Genomic DNA, 18,042 nt, shown 5'->3' with positions numbered 1-18,042 from the left:
GCAAGCCGACTGCTTAACGCAGGACTAATTAGTATATCCCCTTCCAGTCTGCAGGCCCTCCATTGTAATTCCTTCCCTGCTCATTTTTTTCCACAACCGAGCATCAGTCAAAGTAAGTGCCCTGCCTGCCTAGGAAACACAAGATGTCCTCCATGCATTTGTCATCTGCCACAAAAACAAAGGGGAAATGTAATTGTTGATTCGGGTATGCAGCCATCGCATGCAGTAAAGGAAGCAGCGAGTGAAGGAAGAAGGGAAGGTGTGAAGTTTGATGGCCGGACCAAATGCAGATGGCACAGGGGACGTTTTCTATTTCCTGATCTTAGCTTTCTCCAGCGCTGGGTCTTCAGGGATTGAGCTGCCACCTGATCATTGGCTGGACATTTTCCCCCCAGAGCAAATGAGTTTTTCCTCTTCTTCCATATGATTATGAAAATTCACATGAAAGGAGATGCATTTAATAGCTGCCGTGTCTGACTTTTTTTCAGAAGCCAAGTCAGCCTACATCATGTGCCTGTCCACTAACTAAAAAGACTGTCAAATGGAGACAAAATAAAGTCAGGTTTTTATGCAGGAGTGAATTAGGTATTTTTCGGTTTGGGTTTTGGTTTTGGCCGTGCCGTGCGGCATGCAGGATCTTAGTTCCCAGACCAGGGATCGAAGCCGTGTCCTCTGCAGTGGAAGCTCGGAGTCCTAACCACTGGACTGAAAGGAAGTTCCCAGGAGTGAGTTAGTATTATTACTTTACATCTTTTTTTCTTATTCAGCAAGTGCTGATTTTAGCTTTTTAAGTCCAAGGTCAGGCAAACACAGAGAACAGAGACCAGCAAGGACCTACCTACCAGCTGAGTATCCCTGCTCCACTACATACTAGAAATGCAGAATTTCAGGCCAACCCTCAGGTTTACTGAATCCAGATCTGCAATTAACAAGATCCCTAGCAGACTCACATTCATGCAAAAGTTTGAGAAGTCCTGACTACGCTGGTATTTAGAAGGCATTATTTTACACGGAGCAAAAGTAAATACAGATCGACTAACGAGCTTAAGGACTTCATTTACCCCCCTCCAATTGAATGAATTTTATTAATAGTAGTAAAATATGAATAGTCAAGTGGCTCTGAGGGCATCTCAATCAGTGTTCAAATGAAACGAGTGTGATTACTTGGTAAAGAGATCGACTTCTTTACAAAGATGTAAAGTTTTAAATTGCAGCGGAGAAAGTTAATATTAAGCAGTAGTAGTCAACCTGTAAGCAAAAGGAGGTCTTTAGTTTTTCCCCAGGTTAATATTTTTCCATGTACTTGGCTGCACGTGTGACTAGGAACAGTCATATTTTCCCTGTTCAAGGTCAACTAACATTTGTGAGTACTTACTACATACAAGCTTCGCAGTATCGCTATGAAGTGTAAAAAATAACTAAGTCGGGCTTCCCCGGTGGTGCAGTGGTTGAGAGTCCGCCTGCCGTTGCAGGGGACACGGGTTCGTGCCCCGGTCCGGGAAGATCCCACATGCCACGGAGCGGCTGGGCCCGTGAGCCATGGCCGCTGAGCCTGCGCGTCCGGAGCCTGTGCTCCACAGCAGGAGAGGCCACGACAGTGAGAGGCCCGCGTACCGCAAATAAAAAAAATAAAATAAATTTAAAAAATAACTAAGTCATGGTCTCTACCTTCAAGCAGCTTGCATACTGGTAGAGAGGACAACATGAAAACAGCCAGTTTTGAAAAGGTGGCATAAAATGAGGACTATCACGATGTGTAAACAAAACAAAGAAGCCCCAGAGGTGGGGGCCACCAAGGAAGGATAAGAAGTTCCAGGAGGCACGTTTTCCCTGGACATTGAAAGAAGATGATGGCAGGAGATATGATGGGGGTGGGCGTCGGATAGGTGTTGAGGGCATCCCAAGCTTTGAAGAGCACACGAAAAGACGCAAAACGTAGCACGTGATCTTTCTCTCTGCTCAGAGAGAAAGCCAGATCTTTGATTTGACTGATATATTCTCTTTTTATTTATTTTTTTTTTTTTTTGCGGTACGCGGGCCTCTCACTGTTGTGGCCTCTCGCGTTGCAGAGCAACAGGCTCCGGACGCGCGGGCTCAGCGGCCATGGCTCACGGGCCCAGCCGCTGCACGGCATGTCGGATCTTCCCGGACCGGGGCAGGAACCCGTGTCCCCTGCATCGGCAGGCGGACTCTCAACCACTGCGCCACCAGGGAAGCCCTTGACTGATATATTCTAATGCAATTCTAACATGGATTCTTGGGCTTTTCCTTATTACTATTTCAGTTAGTAGCTGCTTTTATTTTCATAACAGAAACACCTGATACTTGAGAGTAACTAACCCATTGCTCTCATAAAGCATGATCAAGAAAATGAAACAGTACTTCTAAATCATCCATTTTCACAGAAATCAATTAACCTAAATAAAATCAATTCCAGTACTTCTTGTACTTTATACAAAATGAAGAACAAGATGACATCGTTTTTCTAAAAAACACTTTCTTTAAAATGTTGATTTAATGACACCCTGCATATCTCAAAAAAAAAAAAAAAGCCCTCAAACTTTTTTTTAAACACAAATGAGCAGCATAGGATTTAATTTGTGTATGTGTTTAGCATACAGCGTTTTTCCATTAATATAGGGTTAACTAAAGAGCAGGTTATTTGAAGCTCTTGAAGAATTCCCACCCCCTCTCTGGCCTCCTCAAATTTGGGGGGAGACACATTAGCCAGAACCCACCTGATTACAAGTAACAGAAAACCCAAGTAAAAATGACTTCAACTTCCTCTGTAATCGTCTTCACTTTCTCTTCATGATCAAAAGACAGCTGTAGCACAGCCAATGATCAGTTCCTCACAGGACAATGTCCAAAGTCAGGAAAGGGTCAGTTGCTACTTTGTGTTCATTTTTTGAAAGAAAAGAAAATATTCTTACAGGCCCTCCAGGAAAGTCTCATTGTCCAGCATTTCATCAAATGTCCCAGCCTCAGCCACACGCTGGAGGGAATTACTGTGGCTGGTTTAAACAAACATTTATCCCTCCTGAGACTTGGGGGAAGACCACCACACATAAAGCCCCAAATGGGAGTTCTATTACCCAGGAAGAAGCGGCGGAATAGCTGTCCAGAGGACACTCAACGGTGACTGCTACCTGGGAGAATCTGTAATGTTTTCACAACAAAGTACCAGGATTTCTGACGATCCACAGAACAGCTGAACACATGCCGTTTGTCTGGGCTCCTTTAAATAGTCCCGATTTTACGGAACACTAGTTTTTGTATACCTGCGCCTCACCACTTAAGATAGTTCTTGCTCAAGATATTTAGCAGGCTTAATGAAACGACTGCATCCAGAAACACAGAGTCTGCCAGAGACATAAAATAAACCCGCCTATAAGGGGGAAGGGGAGGGTGGGACGAATTGGGAGATTAGCATTGACATATATATACCACCATGCGTAAAACAGATAGCTAGTGGAAACCTGCTATACAGCACAGGAAGCTCAGCTCGGTGCTCTGTGACGACCTAGATGGGTGGGACGGGTGGGCAGGGGGTGGGAGGGAGATCCGAGAGGGAGGGGATATAGGTATGCGTACGGCTGATTCACTTCACTCTACAGCAGAAGCTAGCACAGCATCGTAAAGCAATTATACTCCAATAAAAATTTAAAAAGATTCACCTCATCTTTTTACCTCTTTTTAGGTCTCCCTCCATCCCAGCTTAACCTCCCCAGTACTCCATTTCTCTTCATTTTTTTTTTTTTTTTTTTTTTTTTGTCCGTACGCGGGCCTCTCACTATTGTGGCCTCTCCCGTAGCGGAGCACAGGCTCCGGACGCGCAGGCTCAGCGGCCATGGCTCACGGGCCCGGCCGCTCCGCGGCATGTGGGATCTTCCCGGACCGGGGCACGAACCCGCGTCCCCTGCATCGGCAGGCGGACTGTCAACCACTGCGCCACCAGGGAAGCCCTCTCTTCATTTTTAAAGGAAGGTGAAGGATTTACCCAGGCCAGGTTGGACCTGCTGTGCTTTCATAGGCCTCCACGCCACTTTCCATAAATCATCACCATGATAAACTTACTAGTAAAAAATGACTGATAAGCATCTGTCTCCCGTTCAAAGACAAGTAAATCCTTATTTTCAGAAGGAAGAAAACATTTTCAACAGTCTCCCACAGTAGAGAGACTTCCCCCCTGAGTCTCGTTGTGCAGTGTTTCATCATATTCCAAACCTAAACCAATCCCCGGGAAGGGAGACAGAATTTCTGGGACCAGTTCAGACTCAGACAGGAGTTCAGGCCAGTGACAGATTTTGCTAACTTTGCTATCCCCCAGTGCCCGGCACAGAGAGGCACATTCAAAACAATTATTTATTGAATGAGTGGATAAATCCACCATTTCCCTGATTTCCTAGTCATAAATCTTAACTCCATGCGCAAGAGTTCACTGTGTCCCTTTATATAACAAAACCCCCAACAAAAAAGAAGGTTTGGAGGCTAAAAAATACTCTGTTCTTAACTATTTCAGGTCAGGAATAAACAGTACTGAAACTCCCTGACTGGCCTGAAAACAGCTTAACAAAAATCTGAGATCTCGGATGTCACTCGTGCCAACAATTACTTTGACTCTTCCGGTCCTAGAACGTGATCCCCTCAATGTTCAAAAGCCTTGGTCTCCAACTCAGCACGTTATCATCAAGGAAAGGGGAATTTAGTTTTTAAACTTAACAAATTGATATGTTCTCAATCAATGAAAAGTTTTCTACAGGATTCAGTATTAACAGTTAATAAAAATCTGTCAGTCGGCGGCGGTGATATAGGAAAAAACCTCTTCTGAGGTTATAAATCACACAGATAGCAATTCAAGCAGGGCCTGTCATTAGGATATTAGGGGGAAAATCCATAGATGATGCATAGTCATTCACAGACCATCCACGGGTCTTCTGTCCTTAAGCTCGTAACTCACATTAAAGTATCAAATATCATTCAATCTGATCAAATATTGCTCAGCACGTAAATCTGCAAAAAAACCAAAAACCAATCTGTGGATGCCTGCTATTTAAGACATCTAGCTCACTAATTGCAAAATCTATAGGAAAGTCTGCACGGCATCAAAGCCTGGCTTGATCCTATGAGCAGTTCTAAATGAAAAACTGTCTCTATTGTAAGTAAATAAAGCGCTAAATGCACAGGTCCTGGCTCTAATGCTGTCTCTCTTGTGGGTTTTGAAAATGACCTCTGTAAGCATCAAGGACTATGACTTTTTAGATAAAGAAACCTGTTCTTGTTTTAAGTCTATGTCAGGTTCATTCCCTATAGCCCACAGTTTTCAAAAGCAGAAGAAAAAGTAATCCAGAATTTAAAAAAGAAAAAAAAAAAAAAAGTCCTGTTTCCAGAATGAAGTTCCCTGTCAGCCTGCCTTGGGCCTTAGGTGGAGAAGCAGAGATTAAAGAGTCAGTATTCTTTTTCATGTTTCATCTGCCAGTTTTGTGAATGTAGAAAGAAAAACCGGTAGCTACAGCCAAGCACCCAACGGTGGTATTAAGTAGAAAGTGTGATTCGAGCACACACCCCCTAACTTCCACGCTCTCCACATTAGTGAATTCAAAATTAATTTTTGAGTATCTAGCAGAAAACCCCCCACTCCCCATTCTCTGCAGCCATTGATGAAGGTAGCTCAAGGGGGGGTGAGCTGAGCAGCAGATGCACCCTCATATTGCCATGACGATAATGAAGCTCTTTGTTCAGCTGTGTGAATGTCAAGTGTGAAAATCTCCGATGATCTCACCATTTCCTATTTATTCTATACTTACCTGAATACACCAAGTATTACAGCTTTTTAATGCATATGCAAACCTCTAAAATGTCCTTTTGTGAGACACTTTGCTAAAAGACCGCTTTTGAGATGTCTTCTTCATCTCCTCTTCAGACTGAATTAGACTGCTTCCTTCTTTTGAAGACACAAGTAACTCACTATTTAGAATCTTTGGCTTTGATTTTGTGGAACAGCCCAACAGGAAGAGACCATGTTCTCTTTTTTCCTCCATATTTCTGAAGGCAAACTTGGACTGATTTGTTTTGAGTTACTAACAGAGTTATGTTCCTGCCACAGACACAGGCTTCCTTTATGTCCTTTCAATCATCAGTCTATCTCTGTGGACAAAGTTTTCCTAAGGAACACTGAAATCCCTCTGTTGGTCACTGCGTGCAGAGCCATGGATGTGCACTCCAGCAAGAGCTCATCAGATTTGGGGGGGGGGGGTAGTTTTTCTCTATAAGGAGTACATTTCTTGTATGCCTGCCACTAAGCTCAAACCAAGAGGCCAGGTGACTTTTTAAAAAGAGAGTCAATCAATCTGAGCATCCAGTCTTTGTGGGGCAAAGTGTGTATGTGATGTAAAAGGTCACGTGTTCTAACACGTAAGCGTTTTTCTTTGGATTGAGCTGCATTTGCCACTCCCTTCACAATTAGGGGTGGGTGGTATTTTGACACTTAGAGACAAAAATGGTCAAATGAGCAGGGCTAGAATGGTTCCCCCAGCAAGATGTAAGTCTCTCCTTGTCTCTAGTAGTTTCTTCTCCCAAATGCAGGGTCATTTCTGTCCTCTGAAGAGCACAGTCTGTAACTCAAAGGCACCTGTAGCTTGGAAGGTGGAGCAGTACTGATGACAACTTCTTGGTTTTCCTCAGAGCTGAGCGATTACAGCCCAAAGCAATTGGCTACATCCTGGACTTCAGGGCGCAAAGGAGCAAGTTGTCGTGCAGTAGCAGAGGCATCCACGGTTATACCTGAGACCACCCGGCACTGAAAGGGCATCTGGGAGAAACACAGTCAGCCTCCCTGTGTCTTCACGTTTACCCTCTAAAACCTAAGAAAAGGCCATTTCAGTGTTTTGAGACCCTTCAATAAAAACTAATCCCTATTGCACGGTCTTAAAGACATCTTTCTAGAAATGTTATGATGTGACCATTGAATTCAGTGGGCACACGTAGGCTGCTCTACCAAAAGGTTTGGACAGCAAGAAGTAAACTTTGGGATGAGCCAAAGAGAAGATGCCAGGGTATGTGTTAGAAGTACTCAGACCGTATCACAGTGTAAGACTAAAAATAAGATCCTCATGGATATTTCCTCTCTCTCTCGGTTTCCTCTCTTTATAGTTTGAGCACACTGTTACGAATGTTCTCCTGGGCTCATTGGTTTGATGAGGATCTATCTCTTTTCAAGGGACAATTAACTGGTTTTTAAGGACTTCCATACCAAGTAACTTACATCATGCTATTTCTGGTTTTCTCCACAAAAGGGATTTTGTGAAATAGACTAACACAGACATTCTCTCATTTCTCTCCATTATTTAAAGCTAAAAACCCCAAAATAAAAACAGCAGCCCTGGATTAGAGAGTATCAAAAAAGTTTTTGTGTTTTTCAAGTTGTCTAATTTATTACAAACTAAAAATCTCTTTCAAACTGGCACCAAAGTGGCTTTTCTTCCTGAGCTGATTAGGACCACATGAGCTCAGGAAAAGCTGTCAGATCCTGCCTCTGGCACAGCTGGAACGATCCAACTGATTTGCCAGTACGATTTTTTTTTTTTTTAAAAGCAGGAAGCTTCATCCACAAATCATAAATTTATATTCTAGAGCCCCGAGCAAAAATTATTCCGTGTTCATTTTAAAAGAAGCAAAATTCCATTGTGACCGCTTTTATGGGTCCTCCTGAAAAACAGACGCAACTGGGGTGATCTTTTAGTCAACATTTCATGCTATAATAGGAGCTAACTCAGCGCCTTATCTTGAGTTATCTAGATTCCCACGGATACATGGGGGTGTCATTCAGAAAACACTGATCCTCAGGAAACAGTCATGATCCAAGACCATGCTGGAATGTCTACCTTGTCAGAATTCTGTTTGTCAGGCTGGCCCAGGGCAAATTAATGGATTAGGTTAAACTTGTCTTCTTGAGCTGACGGTGATGGGCCCCTGGATCTGCTCTGTGGTGTGGACCACGGTAAGTGAAGGCACTCAAGTAGCTCCTGACTCCCCGGGGAACCCCTCAGGGGTCCTTTTCTCCGCAGCTCTTTCACCACCACTTCATCACGTAAACTTGCCTGGCCTGCCTCTCTCTCACTGAGGTCTCCTCTCTTTGCTAGACGGCCCTCGGCCTGGGTGATAAATAATATTCGTGGAATCATGGGTCCTGATAACTTTGTATTTATCTTCTCAGGAAACACAGATGCACCTAATCAGACCCAGAGTCGTGCTGCCTTAACCCAAAAAGGTGCATTTCAGAAAGGAGATTTTGTTTGTTTCTCTGTTTCTTTGTTTGTAAGTAAGAGAAAGTATTATTAGGAAGGAGAGGGCGTGGTGGTCTTTCTGCTGATTCTGCAAACTCTAATTTGACTTTATAGTTTCTGTCTCACTTTGCCCCTTGCTACGCACTGTATTGTGGGGTCTTTTTTTTTTTAAATTTTGCCTGCTTTGGGTCAAATTCCAGTCGAAAATCCCCAGCCAGGCTGGGCTGGTCTAGCCTACCATCTCAGTGTTTTCTTCATGTGACTCTATAAAAGGGGCTTCTTAGTCTCTTTGCCTTTATTAAAAACACTAGAACCATTTGAAATTATCCCTTATTCCAGATACACAGCAGGTAGAATTATACACCAACCACTGATTGGGATGCTCTAAGTATTTCTGTGAAAATAGTGGGCAGAATTTCATAACCCATCCTTCCTCTATTAATAGTTAACCAGGTTGAGAGGATTTGAATAAAAGCACATCTTGTTGCATGCAACAATGGTTTGACAGAAGTGCTGTACGGCAGAGTCAGTATTTTACTGCTTTCAGCTTCACTACACAGTTTTGGAGCCGGGGAAGCCATGCATGCCGAATGGCAGAACTTACAATCGCCTACAAAAGCAGAGTACAGTCCTACCTGCGGAGCCTTACCACTAAGAGAAGGTGACAGTTCCGGGTTTTAAAAATACCCTGAACTGTAGAATAGTTTCTGAATAGAACTCGCCGCTCTTTGAAGCACTCATCAAAGCAAGGCTTTTTCAAGCAACTGTTAAGACATAAGTATTACATTTTACAACCATCCATTTCGTGTATTGTGAGACAAAAAAAAAGAGGGAATGGGAGAAAAGCGTTGAAGTTTATATGTTTATGGATAAAATATATGGAGGTTTGATTTTTGACCACTTTCAGAGCTAGGAAGAGTGGCTCCGACACGATGATGGGAAGACCTTCTACAGCCTTAAACACAGCCCTTTTCCAAAGTGACTTCCCTTTACCCATCCAACCCCCCCCCAAAAAAAAATCAAAATGTACTTCATGAAACTATTGTATATGAAGCACTTATTAGCCATAATTAAATGGACAATATGAATTTACTACGTCTTTAGGACTCTGGCTTGTTCTGGTTTAGAGCAAGATGATTAATGCAAATACATATTACTTGAGATAACCATTTAGCAGCTAATTTAGCCAAATTTATTACAGCAGTTAGAGGTTTTTCATTTTAGCAGACGGAGACAAGGACGTGCCAAAAGTGGGCAGCGTGGACGAGTGCACACTGCCCTCTAGTGGCCGGCCAGCTGGCGCGCTGTTGGGGGGTGTGGAGTCTGCAATTCGTATCCAAGCGATAACAGCGGGTTGTGCACGTTTCCGGCATCCTTTTAAACCCTTCCCATCCGTAGCACTTTATTTCAGGGGCTGATTTACTGCACTCTTCCCCCTTTTACTAGCTCAAGCGTGCCCAGATACAAATCAAATCCATTTCAACTTGGCAAGATTTTGGTTAAAGTATCATTTTTAACATCTGCATTTTAAAGCTCTCTTTCCGTGGATATTTAATGGCACCGTTTCACATTACTGATTGTTTTTACTTGTTCCTTCATTTGGGGCCATATTTCAGCGTCTGTGTGGAGCTGTCACTCTGTTTGGCTCTAGCCAAGTCAAACCTGTGCTTCGCTTAGGCCAGTGTTTCTGTCTGACTTGGTGAGGGAATGTATTTTGTTCCAACGTTCAGCAGATTTCTCACCAGAATCTCCCCTGACTGACCCATGTAGATTTAGTTCTTACCATAAATTCTGTTCGACAAGATCAAAAGGAACCGATACATAAGGACACGGGTTGATACTGCTCGCACTGAGGTGAAATGATCAAAGACAGAGGAGGAAAGCATCTTTGGAACCATTCAGATATCCAGAGCCGCAAAGAGAGCTACCTGGAAGCTATGAATAAATCACACCCAAATCTGCCTTTGTTCCCATCTGATGTCAAACCCACTGACAATATCCACACCGCATTAGGTGTTCTGTGAGCCAGGAAGATGTGCAGTCCTGTTATCCTTCCTTTCACACCATGACTGTCCAAAATGGAATAAAGTCTTGCTACAAACGCTAGTAACCCTAGCTCCGGAGCTACTGCTCCACTGAATTGGTGATTTTATTTGTCCTACTAATGGCATTCTACATTAAGCGTACAGAGGGGCACCCCTGGCTGGGTGCGGGACCTCCCCTTTCTTTTTATAAAAATTTATTTATTTATTTTTGGCTGCGTTGGGTCTTCGTTGTTGCCCGCGGGCTTTCGCTAGTTGCGGTGAGCAGGGGCTACTCTTCGTTACGGCGCGTGGGCTGCTCATTGCGGTGGCTTCTCTTGTTGTGGAGCAGGCGGGCTTCAGTAGTTGTGGCTCGCAGGTTCTAGAGTGCAGGCTTAGTATTTGTGGTGCACAGGCTCAGTTGCTTAGTTGCTCCGCGGCATGTGGGATCTTCCCGGATCAGGGCTCGAACCCGTCTCCTGCACTGGCAAGCGGATTCTTAACCACTGCACCACCAGGGAAGTCCGGGACCTCCCCTTTCTAAGCTTCAGATTTTGCAGAGATGATAACCATTTCGTCCCAGTCCTAATATGCAATGCCTTCTATTCTGTTTTTTCACCAGTGCTGAATAAGGGCCAATGTGTGACAAAGTACTATCGTTGGATGCAGAAGAATGGAGGATATATTTGGATACAGTCTAGTGCCACAATAGCTATTAACGCCAAGAACGCAAATGAGAAAAACATCATCTGGGTGAATTATCTTCTGAGGTACATTTTGGAATTCTTTTTCATTTCCATCTCAGTTATAAAACATGCAGCCCAATGGTAAATAGCTGAAATGTTGTATTATCTTTTGACAGTATCTGGTGTGGAATTATATGGAAATTCTGCTTTTCTTTCCACAAGATTCAAAGAAATGGGAAAAGTTCAAAGCCATGTCGGTAGGGACTTCGAGGGCAGATTTGCAAAATGTTCAGTAGTTCTTGGTCTGCCAACCTTGGGGCAGTTCTGCAGAGGTTGCTTTGGTTTCCCCACAAATGTTCGGGCCAGAAAAAGAACACAGACGTTTGCCTCCAGTGGAAGCGTTCAAAAAGCATCTCCTTCTCCCCCCACACGTTCTCATACTCATGCGCTCCAACCCTTGTGAAAATTATGAAAAGGGGATGCGGAAGAAGTGGCAGAGTTCATATTCCTCCTGTATCCCATGTCTTTGAAGTCCTCCGCGTATCACGTAGGGTTGGATTCCCCAGACATTCAAGTGTTGGTAAGCAAAGGGAGTCGCTTTGCCAGAATTGAGACAATTGCAGTGTAAAAACGAAGGCAGTCTTCTTTTGCCTGCCCTGGGATCTCAGGCAAGGGTGACCGCTGTTTTAACGCATCCTCCAATTTATATCCATTAATGCAGCCAAGCTCAACAGCCTCCTGAATTCCAGTGTGCAGCACCCCTCGTCTCTCCGTCCTCATCTGCTGCCTGTGGATTCAGGCTAGCACCAAAGTAACCAAGACGCATAGCCTGGGTGGTCTGCGCCTGGGGACAAGCCTTCTGGGAGGTTCTCCACCAATCCTGCCATGAAGCTATCCAAATGCTCAGCCTGGCTCCCTCCCACCGTTGTCACTCTAGTCTTTGGTTCCTCTTGGCCTAAAGCCACCAAGCAGGGCGCACATGCGGTCTGAGGAGGAGAACTTCCAGCGGGTCTTATGAATGGAAGTTGTTGCCCTTTGACTGATAATGTCGACAGGGAGTACCGAATCCCATTTTTCTTTGAGACAGAGATGCAGACAGCCGTGGCTCATCAGCACGCTGACCCTTCAGAGTGTGTTCGCGTCCGCTGGTGACGACTTGAAGGCATGAACGTGCTTGCTTCCAATAGCGTGTCAATCAGACACTGATGATTATTGCTCTAGAGAGGGCTTTAATGTGCACCACTTAGAAGAGTCTTCATTCATCTACTTTCTTTTCCCTTTTTTGACCTCTTCTACTCTACATTAATTCTCTCTAAAGGTAAAAGTATGGGTATCTAATGGGGCTTTCTCCAAAGCCTGCTCTTCATGCAAACTAGCCCCTGTGTTTGTGATATGCTCAAGACGGGTTCTGCTATCAGGGAATTCTTCTACTTAGAGATGCACGGAACAGTGGCTGTATGCAATGCAGAAGGTTATAAAAACTCACATGCCAAAGAGAAGACAGAATATTGTGGCACTGGCATTCACTGCGCCAAGGAGACCCGTTATTAGTAAAAATTAGACATTAGTAACAGGGACACCGTAGACTGTAGGATGGCCGTCCCCCAGGCTGCTGGAGCCTAGGGCACTAAAGTAATCCCTATGGTTGTTCATCTCATTCAGGGAGACTTCTTCCCTTCCGGATCTTTCTTACTGCCTCATCAGCCTCATGACTTCCTACTCTGCCCCCACACAGAGGGAGTGAGGAGGGGTGAGGAGAGGGCAGCTGGTGCTACTTTGGGTCAACACTTGGTCTAGCCTAGGATCACATGGTACAAGATCATGGGCGTTTGGTGTTCCTGGCCCGCCTCATTCCATACGGAGAAGAAGGAAGCAGTTTGGGTACCAAAGCCCAGCCTTCAGGCTCAAAGAGCTTTGATCTCAGGCATGCCAGACGTGTTTCAGCTGACCTGAAGACTCACCCTGGGTTCAATAATAGAAGACTGGGAGTTGGCCGACAAGGGACTTGTGAACCCACATGGCATCTGGACCAAAGGAGACTGACATACATGAGCTTTAGCAGAGGAAGCTCCCCAGGTCTGTCACTCATCAGGATCACTTCTCCAGGCTGGAGGTCTAGGAAGAAGGGCCTTGGCCTGATAGCAACTACTGAAGTTGGTTTTTCTTTCCCACATTCCTGTCCTTTGTTCTTCCCCAAGCAGTATTTTCATGCTCCCTCTTCCTGGCCAGAATCCCTCACTTCTGGGCTCCATCCAGGCTTGCACGTCCCTGTTCTGAAATTACTGCTCCTCCGGTCTTCTTCCTGTACCCTCACAACACCTGGTAGAATTACAGAAACTGTGTAAGGGCTAAGGCTACCTTCCCAGCATCTGGTTCATTGGATCATCTAGAGAAAGCTCTCTGCTGACGCTAATTCACACTAAGGAGTAAAGCCCTGATAAGTTATCTTAGTGAACGAACCCCCCTGGGATATTTGCGGTTTTAGCGTAGTTACTGAAACAGTGACTCTCTGATACAGGAATTTCACTAGAAATTAGCTAGTGAGTCATAGAGACCTATGGAAGGTCTCTGGCTGACTGGCCGTGATAGAAGGACAGAAGAGGGATTTTCCATTTGGAGGCAAGAGACTTTCCCAGTGCCTTCAGATTATGCAGCTGGTACTGCTCACATGCTGGCCTGGCCTTGGAGTGGCATTTCTAGAAGATCGCTGACTGACTGAACACACTCCCTTTTCCAGAGGAGGCTTGTTTCTGAATTAAAAATAGAACAAAAATTAAGCACTTTTGTACAAATGGGGTTAGCTTCATTCTTTCACACTGGGACTCTCCCCACTGCAATCAGATTTCCAGCTAACAAGCCACAGGTGTACGCCACACGAGCGGATGAAAATGTGATTGTAATGGGTGTGTTGACAGTTCGGTAGCCACAATCCAGGCAGCCCAAGGTGCACCTGTGCGTCTGTCAGATCGTTAGGTGCTGAGGGCTCTGCCCCCCAACTTCCCGCCCCCAGTAGCCTTAGAGCCACCTGAACAGCTGAGGACACTCCGTCAAGGAGCCAAGACAAGGGTACTGAAGCGATGGACTCATCAGGAGCCCAGGAGAAGGCAGGGCACACCGGGAGGCAGGGGAATGAATTGTTGAGGGTGCTTCTCTCATCCTCCCTTCCCCCAGGTGTGGTACTGGGAGGAACGTCAAGCAGCCCAGTTCCCTGGCCCCCAGTGGTACCTGATTATTTGAAAGCTTTTTGGTGGCTTTCACGTAGCATTTGGGTATTCAGTCATTGTGGCAAGGTGCACCTGTTGCCCAGCGCATGCAATCCAAGCTTCTGTAAAAGTCCCATGATGAGCTGAGAAATGATTGCATGCTTAGTCTTTCAAACCCTCTAAACTCCAAAAGTTTGGGGCAAGGAAGTGGGAAGAAGATGGTCAGAAGCAACCCATCCAGAATGGTTATCTGCACTCTTGATGAACACCTCCCTCCTCCACAGCAACCCCGAATACAAGGACACGCCAATGGACATCGCACAGCTTCCCCACCTGCCGGAGAAAACTTCGGAATCCTCAGAGACCTCCGACTCTGAGTCAGACTCTAAAGACACCTCAGGTATTACAGGTATTACGACTTCTCCGTGTTCTGCAGTTACGGCTTGCCTTTCCAAACTTGAGGGGTGGGCAACGGCCAAAGGAGTGTCGTCTGAACGAAGCAACCGGTCAAAATTTATATAGGGATATATGTCACATCGAGTTATTACTGAGTCTTTCTCAACACATATATGTATATATACTTATATACCACTACATAAGTGTGTGCACATACATACAATACACATGTTTATGTATGTGGTGTTATGTAAATATATACATGCATCTAAATATGTATAAATATATACATATATGCATGTTGTGGTATGTATTCATACACACAGGTATGTTATGGTATATAAATATATATACACAAATATACAGAGAGATTGATTGATTGAGCCATCACTTAATGTCAGTCCTCCATACAGAAGAAGCCCGGCCCTAACCCCATAGCTAGCTCCAACCTCTTTACCAGAAGCAGACAGCAGGGCTATCTCTGTTGCTCCAAGATAGACCGTGACTTTGAGCCCCAAATATTCACATCCTCACCAAGCTGGGATTGAACCTCTAGAGTGGGATACTTAATGGCATCGGTAAATGACTCTTTCTGGGTGCCGTCCGTTACTCATTTTCTGAATCTGTGCTGGACAAATCCATGCCTTCCCATTCCTAGTTATTTTGGGAAGCAAACTTTGAGTCGTTCTTTGGAGCACAGGAAAGCTAATAGAAAAATTTACTTCTCCTCCACTTCCCAGTCCCCTTCCACAGACACGCAGGGATGCAAGGGGCACATAACTCATAGAATTTACGGCTGCAAAACATCCTAAGCCTCTCCTAACCCAGCCTTTTCTGCTAAATAAATGAAGGCCGGAGTAGTTACATGATTTGTCCAAGGTGCTAGTCCAGGCTGCCATCCAAAGGCAGAGCCGTAAAATCAGCATCATCCCTAAAGGTTCTGAGGTTCTATCACTGAGAAAATCTATCCTCCCTAAAATGTGCCAGACGACTAGGGCACACCGGCCACAAACCCCATCCTTAGGGAACATGCTCTTGTACCGTATTCCCTCTACTCCAGACACAGCTTCAGGGAGGCCGAAGCAGGTGGGGAGGATCTTGACTGATTTCCTGTAAATTGCATTCATTCGAGAAAGTTCTTTACTAGGGCAGAGTTCTAGAACAGACAATCTCTGCTCCTTATTTATATAGCATATAGCAGTGAACAAAAAAGAGAAAAATTCCCTGCCCTGTGGAGCTTATATTCCAGTTGGGGGAAGAGACAGAAGTAAATAAAAAGAAAACATACAGTGAATCAGATGGCGTTCAGTGCTCTAGAGAAAAATAACTTTAGGAATGGAGACTATGGTTTTCAATAATGAGCAGATATTTACCAGGGGAAGGTGCAGACCTCTTTGGAAAGTCACCTTGCAAATCATCATTTTTCTGTGTCACTCCCACCTTATTCCCGGTTATTTACTCCCGAGTCTGTGAGCATTTTCGCAGAACATCTCGAATGTTAACGTGCCTAAGAATCACCTGGGGATCCTGTTCAAATGAAGAATCTGACCCAGTAGGTCTGGGTGGAAGCCTGGGATTCTGCATTTGTAGCAAGCCTCCAGGTGATGCCAATGCTGCGGGCAGGTCCGGGAACCACACTTCTGAGTCAGGATCCCTCTAATCTAGGTCCTCAAGAGAGGGAAAGCCCAGGCTTTAAGTAACCGAGGCAGTGGAGCAGCTCAGGATAAGGCGACGCCCCCCCACCTCCGCCCTCCCCTGCCCCACCCCCGCAGGGGGTGGGTCTTGCCCTGCTAATCCGTTGTCTCCTGTGTCTCCTCTCCCCGCCCCCTACCCCCCCCCCCCCGCGGCCGCCGGCCCCACGCAGAGGACAACGAGAACTCCAAGTCCGACGAGAAGGGGAACCAGTCCGAGAACAGCGAAGACCCGGAGCCCGACCGCAAGAAGTCAGGCAACACGTGCGACAACGACATGAACTGCAACGACGACGGCCACAGCTCCAGCAACCCGGACAGCCGCGACAGCGACGACAGCTTCGAGCACTCGGACTTTGAGAACCCCAAGGCGGCCGAGGACGGCGGCGGCTTCGGCGCGCTGGGCCCCATGCAGATCAAGGTCGAGCGCTACGTGGAGAGCGAGTCGGACCTGCGGCTGCAGAACTGCGAGTCGCTGTCGTCGGACAGCGCCAAGGACTCGGACAGCGCGGGCGAGGCGGGCGCGCAGGCCTCCAGCAAGCACCAGAAGCGCAAGAAGAGGCGGAAACGGCAGAAGGGCGGCAGCGCCAGCCGCCGGCGCCTGTCCAGCGCGTCGAGCCCCGGCGGCCTGGACGCGGGCCTGGTGGAGCCCCCGCGGCTGCTGTCCTCCCCCAACAGTGCCTCGGTGCTCAAGATCAAGACGGAGATCTCGGAACCCATCAACTTCGACAACGACAGCAGCATCTGGAACTACCCGCCCAACCGGGAGATCTCCCGGAACGAGTCGCCCTACAGCATGACCAAGCCCCCCAGCTCCGAGCACTTCCCGTCCCCGCCGGGCGGCGCAGGCGGCGGGGGGCTGCACGTGGCCATCCCTGACTCGGTCCTCACTCCGCCCGGTGCCGACGGCACGGCCGCCGCCGCCGCCCGCAAGACTCAGTTCGGCACCTCGGCCCCCGCGGCCTTGGCCCCCGTCGCCTCCGACCCGCTGTCGCCCCCGCTCTCGGCGTCCCCGCGGGACAAGCACCCCGGGGGCGGAAGCAGCGGCGGCGGGAGCGGCCCCGGAGCGTCCAACTCCTTGCTGTACACTGGGGACCTAGAGGCGCTGCAGAGGTTGCAGGCGGGCAACGTCGTGCTGCCGCTGGTGCACAGGGTGACCGGGACGCTGGCGGCCACCAGCACGGCCGCCCAGAGGGTCTACACCACGGGCACCATCCGCTACGCGCCAGCCGAGGTGACCCTGGCCATGCAGGGCAACCTGCTGCCCAACGCGCACGCTGTTAACTTCGTGGACGTTAACAGCCCGGGCTTCAGCCTTGACCCCAAGACGCCCATGGAGATGCTCTACCACCACGTGCACCGGCTCAACATGTCGGGACCGTTTGGCGGCGCCGTGAGCGCGGCCAGCCTGACGCAGATGCCCACCGGCAACGTGTTCACCACGGCCGAGGGACTCTTCTCCACGCTGCCCTTCCCCGTCTACAGCAACGGCATCCACGCGGCACAGACTCTGGAGCGCAAGGAGGACTGAGCACCGCCCAGCGCGGCCCGGGGCTCTGCCCGGAGGCATCGTCGGAGTTTTCGTTTAGACCTTTGATTCTAGCACTTTGAATTCGAGCAGGTCAGCATCTTCTCTCGCCACGACGGTCCCCGTTCCATCCCCTCTTTCTTTCACTGGACTCATTCTTTCCTGTAAAGATATGTTTATTTTTGGCCTTCAGAGGGTCAGACGACCAGTTGCCTGCCATTTTGTCTTCTTC

General features: G+C 47.0%; 1 protein-coding gene across 12 annotated transcripts in view; it reads left to right on the top strand.

Moving 5' to 3' along the window:
• The window catches only part of NPAS3 (neuronal PAS domain protein 3), a gene marked incomplete at both ends in the record, with an annotated part of 868,696 nt that extends 850,883 nt beyond the window's left edge, over positions 1 to 17,813 (top strand). For 8 of the 12 annotated variants that reach the window (XM_082853402.1, XM_082853399.1, XM_082853398.1 and 5 more), the window contains 3 exons: positions 10,929 to 11,076; positions 14,480 to 14,604; positions 16,456 to 17,813. In XM_082853402.1, coding sequence (XP_082709528.1) covers positions 10,929 to 11,076; positions 14,480 to 14,604; positions 16,456 to 17,813 — 1,631 coding nt within the window. The remainder of the gene's footprint in view (positions 1 to 10,928; positions 11,077 to 14,479; positions 14,605 to 16,455) is intronic. The other 4 variants (XM_082853400.1, XM_082853397.1, XM_082853393.1 and 1 more) reach the window with 1 other exon arrangement.
• Between the last annotated feature and the right edge of the window lie 229 nt (positions 17,814 to 18,042).

Source organism: Leucopleurus acutus (genome assembly GCF_964270905.1).
Source record: "Leucopleurus acutus genome assembly, chromosome: 1".
NCBI lineage: Eukaryota > Metazoa > Chordata > Mammalia > Artiodactyla > Delphinidae > Leucopleurus > Leucopleurus acutus.
This window is presented reverse-complemented; position numbering and strand designations above follow the sequence as displayed.